Below are 19766 nucleotides of genomic sequence, written 5' to 3' on the forward strand. Positions count from 1 at the left end.
GTTTTTTGTTGGATTTATAATAAACTCGGAACCATTAATCAATTATGATTCGCCGCTTTATAGTCAACTCCTAGGTGTACACTTTCAGTAGGTATTTGAGATCAGGTTTTTTTTTACTAAGTATACGTTTCGTTTTAATTCTTGACTTCAAGCTACTGCACTCGAACTAGTTCATTTAGAACATGGAGATGAAGTCGAGTCTTTCTGAAAACATTTGTTATTGACAAAAATGAATACCAGAATCCAAGATCAATCGCTGAAGGGGCGTAATGCCATTTCGCGGAGAGGTCCCCCTTAGTGTTGATTAACAAGTTTACTACTATGCGATACAGTCTCAGCGCAGTCAGTGCGAGAGCAGGCTCGCTCCGTTTCCGCCACTTGCAAACTCGCTCGCGGTTTGTGAGAGCAGGTTCGTGTCTCAGAGGGAAAACAGAGGTTGTCTTGATTTTGAAAGGGTAGAGGGTGGGGGACTATAGGTTGGCTTTGCATATATGTAATCAAACCAATCAGAAATCCCCTCCGAGACTCGAGCCTCAGCAGCCAGGCAGCGCACAGCGCTCGAGAAAGGATAGAAGCGGTTGCAATTCAGGGGGAGTATCCATCTGCTTAAGACGCTGTTATGCCAATGCCATTCTCCAGATGTTTGTGTTACTAGCTCGTGTCTTGTCAGATGAGACTAAGCAGAGCGCCGGGCTACTAAGCGAGACCGATTTGCTTATCTAGCCAAAGTGAAAGACTTTTCTTTTTAATTGCAAAGGATTACGCCCGCTTGGTCATCATTTTCGAGGAGCTGAAACGAGACTTGTTGGTGTTTTTTTCTGTCATTCTTTAACAGGCGCCAAGTTCTTTTCAAGGAAATGGCAACGCCAGCGTTTGAGAGAGGAACACGGTTCGGAGAGCAGAGGGGAAACCAGAGCTGAATGACAGGATGCAGGCAACCTGAAGACGCGGAAAAAGCACATTTTACTGCGTTGAGACATTTTCTTCGTTGTTTTGGTTTCCTTTCGTCAAACGGCACTCAGAGGAGGGGAATTACACCATATCGGACCACAAAAGGATTTTCTCTCTTTTTTTCACGTTTTTCTAATTTTAGTTTATTTTTCCACTACCAAACACGGAAACGAGGATGCATTGTGGATTAGCGTTGATCCTCTTTACGGGAATCTTTGTCATCGCCAGGGCTTTCAAAAATGGTAAGTGACAACTGTCCCTCACTCTGTTATTTTAAGGAGTATTTATTGGGACTAGAGAACAAACCTGGCGTGGACGGCTCATGGATTTTCGCCCGTCACACCTGCGCATCTTTCTATCTTTTTTGAGCGCACATTACTGTTTAATCTGTTTTTATGAATGTCATATAAAAATATTATTCAGAAACAGACATTCTCGGATTTTGTTAGGACTCCTTGTAACACTGCAGATACACAAAATTACGGTTTTCTAATTATTTTACCTTTACTTATAATGAGTTGGGAAGGGTATAACTTTGTTAGTTCTGGAAATATTAAGAAATATTACTATTTAACTGAAATTAAGAATCCATGAGAGGCAGCAAACAACTTTCACTCTGTCATAAGGTCTTTAACTGAGTAAGAGAATTATTTTAGCTACTTATAAAATGGTCCTTAGAGCAAAAGACAGTTGCATGTTTTTACGCACTTTTAGAGGTATTCGGCAGGAATTAACATACCATTATGCATATGCACCATATATTTCATATATAGGCTACAACTTTCCATTATATTTATATATTCTATTGAAACTTGGCGATTTCAATATATATAATGTGTGTGCGTGTGTGTGTTTTATTCGCTTGAGTGCTGGATAGCCTACTGAAATTTATTTGCTTGACTTTTATGGTATCGTTATGAAAATTCCCCTCACCAGAGAAGACTTTCCTCACTTCTGATCTTTTACCTGCCTGAAGTTAAATCAGGCAAGAATTTTCATTCAAATTGCATTTTATGGAGACTGTAGTACGTTAACTCAAGGCTATATGGTTCCCAACTCTCCGAAGTGCTCACAAACCTTGTTCCGCGCTCCCCAGTAGCGAAGTCCCGAAACGCCTTAGTCAAGTAGCCCCCCATCCGCCGCGCAGTCTCTTAAATTAATCCATTACTCCCAGTCGGGGCTAATGAGTCTTGCCCATTAGGACTTATTCACCTAAACATGTGTTAGTGACATTTAACAGAACACGCCACAATATTTGAAGAATATGATTATTGTCGAGGCTACAAAGGTAAATAGGCTATTAACAAATAGCCAGGGAATCACTAAAGCATATTTTTAAAACGAGGGATCCATTCACTGATATAGCCTATTGCATTTAATTACACACTAAATATTCAGGTAAGTTAAAAGTTTATTAAATGTAAACTTAAAACCAAGTCCAACTTTCTTTTTTTTTACTTTTGTGGCTTCGTCATATTTGACCAACTCCGCTAATACATCTACACAGATTAGCCTACATGTAGCTGAGATCTAGGCTACTAAATAACACAACGTTATCGTAGTTAACTTTTTTTTGTAATTACAGACCTTAAACCCCACTTGACATTTTATAGAACTTTCCGTTTTTCAGTCTTGATAATTATTGATGATTATTCAGTAGGTTGCACTACATCTCTAAATCTAAATTTAGTCTAAATGTGAGAACACTTGTTTTGCGCTTTGTGGTTGCCCGATATGATGTCTGAAACTTCGCAGCTGAAGATAATGATTCACTGGTATTGTTAAGTCACGTTTGAAGACGCCGAGTTAACTCGTTTGGTAACATCACGGAATCTCAGACTTTTGATGAGCTCCTCGTGCTCGTTTGAACAACTCATTATTCAACGGTCTCTGATTTTTTTTTTCTCCCTCTCTCTCTCTCCTTTTTAGACAAATGTGGGGATAACATCAGAATCACAAGTGCAAATTACCTCACTTCGCCTGGCTACCCGGTTTCTTATTATCCATCTCAGAAATGCGTTTGGGTGATTACTGCTCCGGGACCTCACCAGAGAATTCTAATCAACTTCAACCCTCATTTTGATCTCGAGGACAGAGAATGCAAGTAAGTGTTCGCGATGTGGTGCATATTTGGTGTGAACCTGCGCCACCTGGCGGCAGTTTAATAGCCGAGAACGCTTCTTAACTCCATTCAGCTTTTTGACATATGGATTTTTACTTTCTTTTTCATATTGATACATATTGATTTTCGTTGACCTCTTGTCTTAATATATTATTCTTCTCATGAACTTTGATCTTTTTAGTGTAGTTTCTTTTATCAAACATCGGCTAAACAGAAGGCTAAATTGGCTTACCCAAAAAGTGTTGGGTTGGCTTCCCTCGGCAACATTTAACAGCTTTCTCCTCAAACAGAAATTTCTTGACAAATTTGAATAATTTGATTTATTACCTAATTCAACAGTTGAGCTGTTGTTTGTCTGGTCTTGGCCTGGTAAACTAGGCAGTCACTATTGGTAATATGAGCAGCTCACATTACGCCCTGAGGTGCACCTATCTGTGGCTGGCCGTCTCTTCCCTTGCTTGTCTGCTTCCTTTGTCTATGCTACAGGGTCACATCACGTCATGTGTGTGCTGTCACCCATTTCTGTTACTGTATCCTCTCCTTTCAGATGCGGCACTCCACTGCCTCAGGCCCATTGTGATAAATGAATACCTTTGTATTAATTGCACCGTTTATCAGGATCTTTACCTTTTTGTGGCCCCTGTAAAAAGGCTTAGATTTACAGCCTCGGATGACTGGGTGCTGTCTGCACACAAAGAGGGGGTCCGTCTTTACTCAGGGGGGGTCGGGTTTCCTCAGCCAGGGACCACTCAGATGACAACCCCCCCCCCCCCCCCACACACACACACACACACACACACACACACACACACATCTACCCACACACACACATCTCTAGAATGTGGGATACACTTAATGTGATTGGACTGTAGGTGGGCATATGGAGGAAACACATGTGCACACACCCACCCGCCAACACACACACACACATACACGCACGCACACACACTCAGTGCATCTTGTTAATGAAATTAGTCAGGAATGAGTTTCCTGTGTTTAACTGTGTTGAGGAAGAGAAACGACCGATTGTGCCCATGGCCATAATGGACGGGAAAGGACTTTGTGTTACAGTCTGATTTGACTTCTTCAAACTGTGTTTTTGTCAGGATCTGCTGTGTGGTCATTGTTATTCTAACTTTTTTCCCCCTCGCTCTTATTTGATATCCAGCCATAGCAAATTCATTTCTTTGTTGTATTTCTGTTTTGTTAGTGGCTAGAGTAAATCATGAATTAACAACTGTACATTTGCCAAAGTACACTTATTATGTTTTGAAATGGCTTAGCAAGCCATAGAGTGGTCACAGGGTTGTAAACTGCAGCATCATTGGGGTAAGCTAACGGCTAGATAACCTGCAGAGGCGTCTGGGAAATCTAATCAGCTCACTGAAGCCCGACCGACAGGATAATCAAAGTTCTCTGTACAGAACTTTTTCTTCTTTTATGGCGAGCCAGTCAGGCAGCTTTCAATCCATTTTAAAGGGTGGTGTGCCATATATGCGTATATTGTGGTGTGCGTGTGTGTGTGTGTGTGTGTGTGTGTGTGTGTTTTGGGGCACTAATTCAGTTCAGAGAAGACATAGACACATTTGCTGGATCTGGTGTCTGGCGATTGGCAGTGCTTTCAGTGTTTTTCCTCTTGACTTCTAGTTTCAGCTGGACACACATGAAGTCCCTTTGCATAATGGAAACTGTTGATGACCGAAATGGCTTCCTTATCAGATGGACTGGATTGAAGTGGGGGAGTGGAAGCTACAGTGCATGCTTCAGTGCACTCTTCCACAATTTAATTAGCCACAAATGGAACACACATGCTCAGGTTCTGAGCATGGCTGTGATCTGAAAAGCAAACAAGGAACACTCAATGTCCTCTGGTTTTTATACCAAACAAAAAAAAAATGAAGTTCGGTCTACCTTTGTTGTTACACATGTAAGTGCTGACATGTTTGTGTAGAAGCCTGTGTGTATGTGTGTGAGAGAGAGAGGGAAAAAGAAAAGAAAGAGAGAGAAAAAAAGGATCCATCAAGAAGTTGAGGCTTTAAGTGAATTTTAAAGATGAACATTTTGGATGTAGTGTTTGCATTTCATGCCCTTTTGGAGTTACACACTGGCACACTGAACAGCTAATGAAGTTTAAGGGGAAACCTGACTTTGTCAAGGCAAATATTTGAACTAAAGTCTTTTCACTGAAATACTCTGGCTTTCATCCCACACAAAGAGCAAAGGTTCATATAAATTCCCTCTGTGAGGTTGTATGTGTACGTTTGCAGTTTCCTGCATCTGATAATAATGTCAAAAATCCTCAGCTTCAACAGAAGAGATTTGAGACACATAAACTTACATAGATTACGGAGAGATAAGAACCACTTTAGGTCGGTAATTCTTTCCAAATAGAACCTAATTCAAAAGCGAACTGCGCTTTTTTCGATTCTGTGTGAGATTCAAGACAGATTGGTTAGTTTTGTTGGGAGGCGGCAATGTTCTCTGCCAAATTAGCTCTCGACATACGCTGTAAACCCATCAAAGCCCTGTTTGGTTTCTCCTCAGGACTGGACTGCTTGTATTGTGGTTGCTGCTGTTTGAGTACGCTGTGTCAGATTTCTACAGATATGATAAGCTTCTGACAGGCATGAATCATTGATGCGCTCAGATTTGCTGACCAAACCAAAACTGGCCACAGTTCATTCTTTAGATTGTTAGATTCCTTCCACCAAACTGTGAGGTGCACAGCTGTACAGCTAAGTTGAGGAAGAGAGAGGTGGCGAGAGAGAAAGAGAGAGAGAGAGAGAGAGAGAGAGAGAGAGGAGCAAGTGTTGTTCATTTATGGCCCTCTCTCTCTTTTTCTCTGTCTCTCACACACTCTTTTTCAAACATATCTCTCTGGACTTTGTCTCTGTGAGCACAGAATTCTTGTGTGACAGGTCACAGACTTGGGGGAGTGCATGTGAGAGTGTGTGTATGTGTGTGTCTGTCTGTATCTCTCTGTGTTTGTGCTTGCTTATGGAAGGGGAGGAGCAAATATTCAGGGAATGTGTCCTCAAGAACGGCCCATTGTTGGCTCATGCGAAATCATTGAAAGCCCCCCATGGCCTCCCAGTGCCTTAGAGGAGTCTCCTACCCCCCACCCCCCCCCCCCCCCCCCCATGCCTCTGTGGCAGTAACTCTGAGCCTGAAAGTGGAGGCCCCTTTTGCCAGGAGAGGTGACCCGCCCTCAGCACTCTCCTGCTGGGCAGCCCCAGAAAGCACGGCACCCCCCGCCGAGAGAGCAAACATATTCACGTCTGTACAGAGACAATACTCCTGTAGCACTTAGCTGTAGCCCGGCTACTGACTGGTCAGATCCAAAGGCTGGAAAGGAGAGGAGAGGAGAGGATGGAGTGGAGTGGAGCATTCATTTCAGCTGCTCTTTCACAAAGATTATGGCTGAGAGATACAGTATGTCTGGTGATTCAGTAGTGCATTCAGCACTCCCTGCTGTGGTCTTGAATGGAGTTAGAAAGAGAAGTGTGAATTTTATGTGTGAGTTTTGTGTGTGTGTGTGTGTGAGTGTGTGTGTGTAAGGGAGTGTGAGTGAGAGAGAGACAGAGAGAGACAGAGAGAGGGAGAGACAGTCAGAGGGTGATAGACAGGAATTGCAACACAAAGACAAACAGAATTCATGCTGTTGTGAGTCCTCCCAGTACTCACTGTTTCAGCCACCCCTGCCCCATGATCCACGAAGGCACTATTCCTACTATGTGAACTACAGCTGGGGCACATAGTGACTCCTGTCCCCCTAAAAAGAGGCTCTGTGCAGGGGCAGAGCAGGACCACAGCTCTCCTTCTCCACCCCCACTCCGTGCCTACTCCCTCTATTCCCTTTCATGGAACTCCACCATATAAGCAACAAAGTCAAAGAGACTTGCATGAACATTCATCAACGGTTGTCACGGACAGGACATAAAGAAGGTCGGAATGTAACAAACTCCTTTCTTCCTAAGAAAGAAAGTCAGAAAGAAAACAGAGAGAATGTGCTGACCTCAGAGCAGCGTGCGGAGGAGTCTGAAGCTGATAGAGATTGTTCCAGAATTCTTATGGCCCTCACGAACACGCATTCATTCTGTCTTCCCCACTACCCTTTATCATTTTTTATTTCACTCAGTAACTGTCAGCAAAACATTCCACACACCTCTTGATCAAACACGGCGAAAAAGTGCACCAAGGCTATTTCTGAATCCCCAACAAGCGTCAAAGGTTACTGTCCATCTCACTTAACTGTCCAGAGCAGGTGCAGCTACCACTTTCTGTGTGTGTGTGTGTGTGTGTGTGTGTGTGTGTGTGTGTGTGTGTGGTTTTGCCTTCACTAGCGTGCACCTGGCAGTGTTTGTTTGTCCTAGTACAATGTGCAGCTGAAGGTGTTTACTGTAAATTAGATTGCAAGAAATAAAAGCAGCCCATTAAATTGTGGACTTTTGGCACCATTTGGAGCAATGTGTCTTGTCTGGAAGCTGTTTGTTTCCCCAGAATTAACCCAAATCCAATTTGTTCTGGGTGTCTGAAAGTTTGCTAGGCATGTAATGAGTAGAGGTGTCAGTTTTCATATGAAGTACTGAAAGAATGGTGCTAGTGTTAGTGTGGTAAGTAACAACACGAACGCACGCACACATACACACACACACACACACACACACATACGTGCACAGGGAAAGCCCCAAAACAGAATCAGTAGACAGTACTTCTCTGTAAGGAAGTCATATGCTCTACTGGAGAAAGTGACAGAGAAAGCACTTATATTTTGTCTGGGCTATTTCTCTCTCTCTCTCTCCCTGTCTCCTCCCATTTTTTATCTATCTATTATCCCACCGCATATTGTCTTCTCCGTGGCCTGCCCTGTCTCTCTCTCTCTCACTCTCTCGCTCTCTATCTCTCTATCTCTGTCTTTGAACTGCTCACCTTCTTGTGTGACACCAAGGGTCAGAGGTAGTAAAGTCCTCTGGTTAATGAGAGGGATTAAAGTGAAGTGTGTGTGTGTGTGTGTGTGTGTGTGTCTGGCTGGGATGAAACGGTTCACCTTGGCTGCGTGCTGGAAGGACGGACTGATTGAAAAGCTCTCTCTCTGTGACATCTGCCGTACTCCCTGCTGCTCTGTCACTCGTTTGATTCATTGGCTTGCATCTCTCTCTCTCTCTCTCTCTCTCTCTCTCTCTCTCTCTCTCTCTCTCCCTCTCTCTCTCTCTGTCTCCCCCTCTCTCTGTCTCTCACGCTCTCTCTCTCTGTCTCTCTGTCTGTCTCTCTCTCTCTCTCTCTCTCTCTCTCTCTCACTTTCTCTCACCACAAGCAGGAAAGCAGCCACTCCTCAGCTCAGCTTGAGCTTATCCATGGGAAGAAGGGATAGAGAAAATCGGGATGTGGAAAGAATAGAGAAAGAAAGGGAAAAAAGAAATAAGAAACAAAAAAGTTTCAGAAGCTGAGTTGATGGAGAGGGGGGATGTGGAGGAATATGATTAAAATCAAGGGCTTGTGGGGAAGGAGAGCAAGTGAATGAATTTTATAGAGCTTTACAGATAACAAGTGGGACAGCCAAAAAAAAAAAGAAAAAGAAAACAACAAAAACGCTCCTCCAATGCAATATTTTGTCATCTGAATTTTTAAACTGGCCTTGTCTGTAGTATTAGCTGATGTCTGGCCTTATAAGCAGGGTTTTGGCAGCAACCAACCAGAGATTTTTCCAGCTTTGCTCAGAACAGACCTCCCAGTCTGGAAGCTTCCAGTCTCATGCTTTAAGCCCTAACAGTTGAGAAATTTCTGTTCTGTATTTCCACTGCAAATCCTGTAGAAGCTCACTCAGTAAAGCTGAGCTTTTACATGCAACGTGATTAAAGGACAAAATGCAAGACTTTTAACTTGATTTGGAGACCTGCGGACCATGGATACTCTGTTTTACCTGTTTTCTGAGCTGATGAAAAAGCCCAGTCCACGGTAGACTCCTCCTTTAATCACTGGTCCCATTCTGAAACAGCTGGAAGCCTGAATGGGTGAACCACAGGTTTTTCCTTTCTGCTGTCAGTTTCCACGCAAGGGACCCCTCTTACATTTTTCTTCTTTTTTTTTTTGAAGTTATGCAAAAAACAACAAAAGAGGGAAGTAAATGAGGGGTAATTAGAACTCATGAGTGGCCAGTAGGAGGAGAGGGGGGGGTCCTGTTAGATTAGTTAAAAAGCCCCGAACGCCCTGGTGTGTTTTTATTGGAAATCCACCTCCACCCTCGGAGAGTGACAGAGAGGCTCTAAGCTCTGCTTTAATTGATGTGGTCCTATTGGCGCTCTAATGCACCATAGCCCTGCGTGCGGGCCATGTTTAGTTAGCTGCCGAGCCATAAATGGCCCCTTTACTTTTGATTGATGGGCCTCTAACCCAGTCACTGGAAGACCCTGAGGGTCTATGAGCTCAAGGATTGGATAAGGAAAACAATTCCCGGTGTGCGTTGCTCATTACGCTTCAGCCTGGCCCAGGCTTTCTATTAGGAGAAGAAAGGGAGATTTCTGAAAGAGAGAGAGAGAGTGGGGAAAGAAAAAGAGACAGATACGTGACGGGTTTGTTGTTTGTGGTGGGCCTTCTCATCAGGGGCCTAGTATTAAGGACTGAGGCTTTCATCTCTTTTTCTCTCTCTCTCACGCCATCCATCTTCATTTCTTTTCCACTCGTTTCACTCGTGTTGAGCTTAACGGCATAAAACAGATGATGATTGATGGTGCAGGAGTCTTCTCTCTCTTTTTTGTTTTTCTTTTTAGTTGTTTTTTTTTTTTTGACAGTCTCTGTGCCACTTTCACAATTCCCTCTTCAAATCGTTTTTGTTTGCTTTTCACTTTATTTTCTTTCAGTGGATCAGGAACCTGTTTTTATTCTGAGTGTTTTTCATGTGTGCAAAGCTTTTATCCTCACACACACATTTTTAAGCCCACAATGACCATTACAAAAGCTATAAATGTTAGACCCTTTTAAACCAACTTCACGCTGGGACACCAGTGTTCTCTCTTCTCACTTTATCCTGTCTGTAACGCTATATACGCCCCCCGCCCCAGCCCCCCATCAGTAGCGAGGGAGAAAGAGGCCCCCCCCCCTCTCTCTGATCTCCTCTCTGTCCTGGGCCCGGACCCTTCGGCGGAGCGGCCAGTCCAAGTGTGTGGGCGGGCTAATTACCAGTGCCGGATGGTTCCAAGTTGGCTGTCTCCACAATGCATGAGAATAGGGAGGTCAGTCCGCCCTCCAAAACTTGGCAAGGTTGCCAGGCATCAACTCTTTGATCAAAGCATGGCACACCGAGAGCTTACCCCCCACACTCAACAGATACATACATATATATATATATATACACACACACACACACACATACACACACACACACACACATTTTTGGTTCCTGCCCAGGACACACCAGTTGCGGAAGAGATGCAGAGTTTGGCACCTGCTTCTCTCAGCGTGTGTCCCCCTTTTCTGCGGCTCCAAGAACTTTCTCTGTGTGTGTGTGTATGTGTGTGTGTACAACATTAGAATTCTTATTAATAAGAAACTGAACTTTGGAGATCTGATGAAAGTAAACTGTTCTGGAAGATTCCTAGTGTCAGAGAGGAATTATTATTGGGAAGGATCAGGACAAAGGGGGGAAAAAAATGTATGTACCACCCCTGAACTTAATCATCCACGTAGGACACAGCAACAAAAGCGGGAGATGTCGCATTCCAATACCTTTCCTAATTTTCCCTCTTTCCTCTTCCTCTGCCTTTGAACACAAATAGCTTGGTATCTGAGGGATGTGTGTGTGTGTGTGTGTGTGTGTTCATCCTGGCTGTATCTCTTTAGCTTTAGTATCAGTGTCTGCAGTCTCCTGCAATTCTTTTCCATGAACATGACCAAGTCAGAGGAAGGCCAGCCCAACACTGCCGCCTGTGAGAAATGAGGAGGGGGATGAGGAAGGAGGTGGGATGGCGGAGAAACGGACAGATGAAGGGGACTCCTAATTAAATAATTCCTAGTGTGGTCATGTATGTATGGCTCCTGTAGCCTCCTTCAGTCATCCAGATAAAAGAACAACTGAATGGAAGAGGAGATGAGAGAGACGAACAACACTGACCCAGCACCAGCAGACCCTTGGGGCTATTCATAGTGCCATTCATTACAACTCTCTCTCTCTTTCTGAAACACAGTGTCTTTCTCTCCATCTCTTCCTGTCCTGTTTTTCCTCTCTGTTCCTCTTTGTGTGTTTCTTCCCATTTCTCTTTCTCACACCCCCCCCCCACCCCTTGCAGACACACACACGCACGCACGCAATATTTCTTTCATGCTATTACTCTCTCTTCTCTACGTACTGTAAAGAGGAGCGTGAGTCTAGGAGGCCACCCTAAGGCTTTACCTCCAGACGACCCCAGTCTTACCCCTCCCTCCCACCTCCTCCTCCTCTGCCCGTTCATTACTCTCAGAAGAGAGAGAGCGAGAGAGAGTGTGTCTATTTACCACACTAAAGAAATGAACGGGCCACACAGTTACATGGCTGTTTCAACTCTTCATGTAGTTTCCATCTTTCTCCTTTTAAATACAGTCTGATGTGTGTTTGTGCATGCGTATAATATATATATATATGTGTGTGTGTGTGTGTGTGTGTGTGTGTATGTATATATTAGTATGGTCACATATCTTAGCAACTGTATTTCTTTTGCTAAATATAGTCCCCTCTGTGTGTTTGACAGGATCACATGCTCCTTGTGAACTTGTCCTGGCTGAGAAGCTAAATTGGATGCGCTCACATACTTTTGCTCCTATCTCCACTACATAGTAATACACTTCATTTTTAAGCCTGTTGGACCTGTCAAATGCTCCTATTTCACCTTAATCTATAAGATTCTAATCTGTAGGATAACACTGGCTGCATTCTCCCGATCCAATAGATAGATAGACAGTACAGTTGTTAGAGAGTGGAAAGCATAGCATATATAGGACTGTAAGGTATGTCACTAGATTTATGTCACTAGAAGTCTGGCCTTTCAGGGAAGGCTGCACAGTGTGTGTTGCTGGAGGGCAAAAGCCAACGTTACAATGACCCGACCCAGAGTCGCTTTCTCTCTCTCTCTCTCTCTCTGTCGCTCTCTCTCTCTCTCCATTGACATGCAGGCTGCCTTCATTCAGGGAGACACAGCCAGGCCTGAGGAAAGGCTGGCATGTCAGTCCTTATTCATGCCAGACAGCGTTAGTATTAGCATTAGCGTGGCAAAGGCAGAGGGCGGAATAGAGAAGAAGGGGGGGGGGGGGGGGGGGGGGTAGATTGTGTATTTAATGGAAGACGGTACTCGTCTGACTGCCCCCCCCCCTCCCACAGCATCCTTGCACCCCCCTCCACTGTTTCTTCCCCTTGACTTCTCATCGTAGTAACAATGTCATATAATCAGAGTGCCGGGCAGGACCCGGGCCAGTGATGTTACCATGTAATCATAGCCCTGTATCAGATGTCAAGGTGGGACAAATGGGAGCCATTCTCTTGGTAATGGCCTGGCGAAATAGGTTCCCTGACAGAGACAATATGAAGACCTGCTCCCTCTGTCCGCTCTTATTCCACTCCTGTTCTTTCAGTTTCTTCCTTTGCTTCTCTTTTCTTTTCACTTTCAGTCGTGCCTTTCTATTACCACCACCACCACCCCCCCACCTCCCCTTCCCCCCCTGGTTGGCTGGTTACAACTCCTGCTGTATCCACTGTGTAAAACTTCAGCATGGAGGCCAAAGGCACAGGGTTGTGGATAATGCAGTGTGATCACACTTGACTGACTGAGATGACCAATTTGTTATGATCCATCCTACAGCACATTGAAAAGGGGGAAATAAAAAAAAAAAAACTGTTTGTTGGTACCTCCTCCCCTCAGCTCTTTGGGCAGCTCTGAGAGTAAATGCATACAGAAGCAGGAGTAGCTAGGGCGTACGTGATTTCTTCGGCAGAAGTTCATTTGTAGCGATGCCTGTCTCACGATCGTCGGTAAATTCTTATTTCCCATGTTACCCCGGGGGCGAGTTGTCTAATTAATTGGCAATGCTCTTTCCAGTGCAAGAGCAGGATGTTGGACTCAAAATGAGGTCATTTTACAGTCTAATATTTCATGCACGTGTCTTTGAATGCACGACCACAAATTCTGCAATGGTTTTGTTTTATTGGTGTAATTAATGGATTAAATAGTGAAAGGTGCTAGGAGTAGAAAGACTGTTTGGTAGTACTTCAAGTAGGGGCCTCATAGACAGCTTGTCATAATCATATCCAGCCTAAGTCATTAAGTGTGCATTTCCATACTACACAGGAAATTCATCTGAGTATATTTTACATCTGAATGGCTGATAAGTCCCGGTAAGAACTTGAGCCAATGAGTGATTGTGTGTTAGTGAGCCATACAGTCTGAATGTTTTAACACGCCTGCCGTCTGTGTGCATAATTCACTTGTGTAAATCTATTAGAGCTCATTATAAATGTAGGCAGGGTTCAGGCGGTGCCCTGCTGAGGATGAAGGCCAGGCCACGGACGGTTTTTGTCTCGCTGTGCTAGAACAGGACCAGCGGGGCATCGTTAGGATGAGGACCATACGTAACCATTAACTTCAAAACCCTCCACAGATAATGACACTCCACGTTTTTTCACAGTACAGGGATGTAGTCGTCCTGTGATTGTAGAACAGTTTGAATATGGGCTTTAAGAAACATTCTGTGTTTTCTCTTTCATTTATGGCCCCATGGGCTTTACATAGACCACAGATAAGAAGAATCGGTGGAGTGTATGTTTCGTTATGAGGGATGGAAAAAAGGGAAACTCACAGTGTCTGTGACAAGGAAGGAGAGCCATGAAAGACTAACAAAGAGAGTGAGGGATCAGGGCTTGCTGCTCATTTTACTTCATTAGTACAGCAATATATGGTAAAGAATGGATGGATTTCTCTCTCTCTCTCTTTCTTTCTTATTCTCTCTCTCTTGCTCTTTTTCTTTTTCCCTCTAATGAAAGAATTCTCTGTTGTGTGTGTGTGTGTGTGTGTGTGTGTGATGCAATAATTGGCTCTAAATACTCTGGTTTATTAATATAATTGTTGAAATCTGTAGATCTCTGAGGAGTGTAATTAGAAAAGCAAATGGCAGCCGGCACGCTTACATACATCAACGTTAATCATAATTGCCGTTTATGGAGGCGCTCTCGATGCAGTTCGCTGCACTGCACACGCCAAAAAATCGAACCCAATCTAAAAATATGGACTCAGTCAGGCAGAAGGCTTTGCCACAGCTGTGCTTTGTATGGCAGGGCTGATATGAGACCGTTGTATGGTCATCACATGCACAGAACCACTTGAGGTGTCTCCACCCTTTTGAACCACACCCTTTGTACCAGCCCACAACACTCAAACGCACACACATGCACCCAATGCCCACTTCTAAACACTTCAGATTGAATCAGTTAGGATTGGGACGTCAGGCACAACCGCTGACTGGTATACCATTTAGCGATGGCCATACTGCACTCGGAGACTGGCACATCAAACATTACAGGGTGGTAACTGTGTGGTGATGAAAAGGGTGAATTATAAAGTGCAGAGCAATTTGTTAAGAGGGAGAAAAAAAGAGAGCCACTGATTGGTTCCAGACATTGTTGAAACCCCCTCAGATTTGTATGTTCTTCAGATCAGTTTTGATGGCTGCCTGTAAGTTTCTGTCATTAAGAAATCTGTTTTCAGAGGGTTTTCGTTCTCTCTGGGACAAGGTCCTCCACTTGTTTGCCTGTCTGTCTGTCTGAAGGATGGATGATGGGATTGACAGAGATGAGGTCCATACTGACCTGAGAACACCTCCTGGGCCAGGACAACCATTACAGTCAGCTGAGTTAATGAATGTCGTAAACCCATGAAAGAAAGTTAGAGAAATAAAGCATCTTGTGATTCTGTAAGCCAGCTCTAGCCAACTTTCCCTCAAGACCTTAACATTTGGAGAAAAAAATCCCAACTTCATAATCACGTCTTGGATCCCTTTGTACAAAATGCTAACCCCATTCAACATGGGGCCTCCATAAATGACAGTCTGTTTGCTTGTTTTTGCAAACTTGATGGCCAGGATGACAGCTGATGATGAGGCTTTTCCTGTACGTTCCACTCTGCCTATCTGTAAATGTCTAAGGTTGGTTGTAGAAGCCTGTTGTTGCCGTGGAATTTGCTTTACCCCGAGATGTCTTGAAAAGCTCAAGATGACTTCAGGCATTGCGGCAAATTAGTATTAGCCAAAGCGTTTGTCAGAGTATCGCCAGAGATTTGTCCTTCTGCAGTCTGTTTTCACTCAGATCTACTTAAACATTGAAAACAGTAAACAAACAACAAAAAACAAGCAATAGGCAGAGATAGCCCTCATAGTTACTACACAGCGCCTGAAAAAAACTGTCATGGCTTACAGCACAAGGTATCGCTAACAGTTATATTTCAGCTCTGTAAATGTAATACAGGATTTGAGTGACAGTGTTTACCAGAAGGACAAGCAGCTTGGCTGTTTGTTGTATTGTTAGCCTGTGGTTCATTGTCTCTGGGCGTGTGAACTGGAGCTAATGTTCTCATTTGACACATTGGGATTGCCTGCTCTGTGTTTTCCCTGCAGACTGTAGCAGAGCTGGGCTAATACATTGCGAGGCAGCCAGCCGAAGGTCGAGGAGAATTAGATTTATCCCTTTTTGTTTTAATTTCCCTTCTGGATTGGCAGTCCATTTTCACCGTCACTGTGGTCTTCTTTGTGTGTGTGTGTGTTGAGGAGAAGGAGAGAATCCATTCCCATTCTCACCTGACAGGCTTGACAGTGATCCCCCTCCGAGCACACATCCAGATAGAACGGCTGTTACATTAAGGCCAAGAAAGAGCAGCACTGTAATGTCAGACACATCAAGTAAAAAAAAAAAAAAAAACACATAAAAAACTACCTGACTGGCCTCACCATTTGAGTGTTTAAATTTAAATGGGTTGATGGAGAGAGGTGAGAATAGGGACCTGAGGGGGTGGAACTTGCAGTGGTGGGGGCATTGTGTTGATTTTGATGAGTGTATTTGGTAAACTCCATCCCTAGCTCTGAGGTCTGTCCTGGTCTTTTTTTTTTTTTTTAATAAAGAGTTCCCTTGGTTCACCATGACTACCAGGGGTATTTTTCAGTTATGCGCATGAGAATCAGGAGTCCCTGTCTTTTCCCACTTACCTCTCTCCAAATAATCACAGACCTGCTTTGTAAGGACAATGTACTGTTATTACTAGGCCTTGGTGCTCAGGAGCCCCTGTGCAGCTATAAAATAATCCATTTGCAAAACACAATGACAAACCAAACGAGAAGTAAGAATTGGTCAGAACCAAGTCAGTGGAACAGCTGGGCGGAACAGCTGGGGGTTCTACAGAGTTGGAATCTGATGAGTGCTCTATGGAACCCCCAAGACATGAGGACATGTGTGGAGTGAGGAATGTTCCTTGGAGATGCCCCCCCCCCACCCCCACCCCTCCTCAGAGGCAGTATGAGCCCTGGGGCTAGCTCCCCACTCCATCTGCATCCTATCTTGTCTTTTTCGCCTATTTCTTCTTTACCAGATCCATCTGTGGCAGGAGAAACAGGGGGCTGAAGGTGTGTGTGACGGGTAGTTGATATGCCTGAGTAAAAATGCTCAAACATTTTTGTGAGGATGTTAAGCTGTTAGTTATTGTTGGTGATGGTAGTGGTGGTGGTTTTTTTTCCGTCACAGAAAAGAAGCCTAATATCACTTTAGGTGTGACGGTGTCTCTATTCTACTGTGACTCCTATAACTCTATTTTCACGTTGTTTGAATCTGACTGTGTGACCACAGTGTTTTCAGGCAGGGAGAAACATTTTCAGCTGATGCTGTTTTCTTCTATTTTCTTCTCTTTCTCCCTCTCTTCCTCTCTCTCTCTGAGTGCTGCAACACTGCATCAATTTTTTAAACTCTCAGCAGCATGCAGGTTTGGGCAGTGGGTGGCTGGATTGGATTTGGAAGTGAATGTGTGGATATGTGTTTATGTGTATGAAGGGAGGTGTGGGGAGGGGGGGTCCCTCTGCAGGAGCAGAGTCAAAAGCAGTGAAGCGAATTATAAGCTCTACGAGAGAGAGAGAGAGAGAGAGAGACAGAGAGACAGAGAGAGAGAGAAAGATTGATGTTCCCCATCTAAATCTGATTTCAGTGGGATTTCTACTGCCAAGGATGTCCCCCTTGAGCTTTCACAGTGCAAAAAGAATACTAGATCTATGTCCTGAACCGTCCATACCTAGCGTTCCTTAGGAGACGACATCTCGTCTGCATGGGTCAGAGAGTTTACTTGGTAGGGTGCAATGAGATAATGGGAGCCATGAGCATGCATGGGTACTGATGCACAGAACACAGACTCACTGAACTCAACTTTGGAGGAGTGTGTCTTTCCTGCAGTGCATTATTGATGACCACATACGCTTCAGTGGTGGTAACCCTCACAGAGATGATGATGATGATGATGATGATGGTGATGATGTGGTTTGGTTGCTTAATTTCTCTTTCCTTACCATGGTTAAGACCAAGCATGACACCTTGTCATAAGTGCAACCACAGATCTCTAAAAAATACAACCTCACAATGAAATCTCTAAACAATATGACCTGACTACACAGTCTCAGTGCGACACAACCTCAATCCAACACAACCACGCAACTAAAACTCAATGCAATACAACCTCACAACACAAACTCGATGCAATACAACCTCACAATTCAAATTGAATGCAGTACAACCTCACAACACAGATTCAGTGTAATACAACCTCGTAGTACAGTTTCAACACAGCACAGCCTAAAAATTCAGCTTTGTTGTGAAATGAAGAGTGGCACCATACCACAGAGAAGGGTCTTCCAGCCCTTTGCTCAGAGGGATGTTTGAACTGTGTAAATGGCTGGGCTTTTACGATCACTGTGCCGTAAAAAGAGAGAGTAGAGACTCAGTGACCTGGCTGAATTCCTGTGTAAATGTGGCGCGGTGAATTCGTAGGTGAACTGGTTGCTGATAAAGGAATGATGGAAGGGGCGAAAAAAGAGGCTTTATTTGCACAAGCAGGCTGACGTTGTTTCTACAGCTGGCTCTGAAAGGAAGTGGGCAGGGACTGAAAAACAAAAAAAAAAAAAAAAAAAGGTGGGGGTGTGGGGAGAAAACGCAAATGAAAAATGCCATCAAGCAGAAAAAAAAACCCACCCAAGAAAAAAAACAGGGTGAGATCACTGGATACAAAATCAGAGTCCAAAGGAGGGGTAGTGAGAGAAAAGGTGTGAGTGTGTGTGTGTGTGTGTGTGTGTGTGTGTTTCATGTGGTCTGTGTGTGTATGTATGAATGTTAGTTTTTGTATGTGTGTATGTGAATGGGTGTGTTACCTGGAGCAGAACGGAGCAAGTCAGATTGAGTTTTTACAGTGGCAGACCTGTGCCCTGTGTGTGTATGTGTATGTCTGTAAAAGAGAGACAGAGGGATGTCTATGTGTGTGTGTGTGTGTGTGTGTTTTTGCAGTGGCAGCCCTGTCTCCAGTGAGTGATGCCATGAGATCTCCTCCTATCAGAGGCAGCTAGGCAGAGACACGGGTGAAGTCATCCCTACATTACTGTCCCCTCAGGAGAGCCAATTTCACAGAGCTTCTCATATTCATGCACACATACACACACACACGCACACACACACGCCCCGCGCGCGCACACACACACACACACACACACACAGAGGTTCATGCTACCTCCTGCCGACTGACACAAACCCCATCCTAATAGCCCTGTAGATTCAGTGTGAGTCTCTCTCTCGCTCTCTCTCCCCACCACCCTCTTCCCCCATTCTGTTTGTGGTGCCTTCGTTAAATTTTTACAGATATCCTCATCCTAATGCAAGGCAGTCAAAGAGTGCTGTGTATGTCGCAAGGGGGGGGGGGGGCACTGGAATGTGGAGGCAAGAGGCAAATTTCTTCTTTTGGGGGGGGGGGGGATTGTTTCTTGACTACAGCAGCATCAAGAAGAGAAATGCTGTTAAGAATGGCACAAATTAAGCCAATGTGTGAATTCAGTTATGTGATAGTAAGTTATGTGGAGTTGCGTCTGACGGGAGGGTTGAAGGTGTCTGTGTGTGTGTGTCTGTGTGTGTATGTATGTGTGTGTGTGTGTGTGTGTGTGACAGAGAGAAAAAAAGAAAGAGAGAGAGTGTGTGTGTGTGTGCATAGATTCCTGTGGGTTTGCGAGATCGTGTGTGTGTTTGAGTATATGTGGGATTTAGGAGTTATGTTTTTTTAATGAAGGGAAAGATGGAAGGTTTGGGGAAAAAAAAAACTCAAGAGAAGAAATCCATTAGTCCGTTGGCCCTGTGTGACTCCTCTCCTCTGCTTGCAGGGATCCAGGAGTTACGGCTGATTAAATGCCATGGTAACGGCAGCCTGCTCCGATACACTTCCCCTGACATGTCTGTCAGTCAAAACAGACACTGAGCCAAATCTAATTCTCATTCTTGAAATCTCACATCAGCATTGAGAGTGTCTGTTCCAAATAGAATAGATCTGCAGTACAAAAACCCACTGAAAAGAGCAGTACACATGCCAGCATACTCCTCTGCTAGAGTTATTAGTGCATATGGACCAATGACTATGACTGGACCACCCTTACTGGCCTATTAGTTTAGCTTTCT

General features: G+C 44.2%; 1 protein-coding gene across 3 annotated transcripts in view; it reads left to right on the top strand.

Moving 5' to 3' along the window:
* Positions 1-695: 695 nt before the first annotated feature.
* Positions 696-19766, top strand: part of nrp1a (neuropilin 1a) — a 60489-nt gene continuing 41418 nt past the window's right edge. For all 3 annotated transcript variants that reach the window (XM_030768203.1, XM_030768202.1, XM_030768204.1), the window contains exons 1-2: positions 696-1193; positions 2881-3055. In XM_030768203.1, the coding sequence (XP_030624063.1) occupies positions 1127-1193; positions 2881-3055 (242 nt within the window). In that variant the 5' untranslated portion in view covers positions 696-1126. The remainder of the gene's footprint in view (positions 1194-2880; positions 3056-19766) is intronic.

Source organism: Chanos chanos, chromosome 3 (genome assembly GCF_902362185.1).
Source record: "Chanos chanos chromosome 3, fChaCha1.1, whole genome shotgun sequence".
NCBI lineage: Eukaryota > Metazoa > Chordata > Actinopteri > Gonorynchiformes > Chanidae > Chanos > Chanos chanos.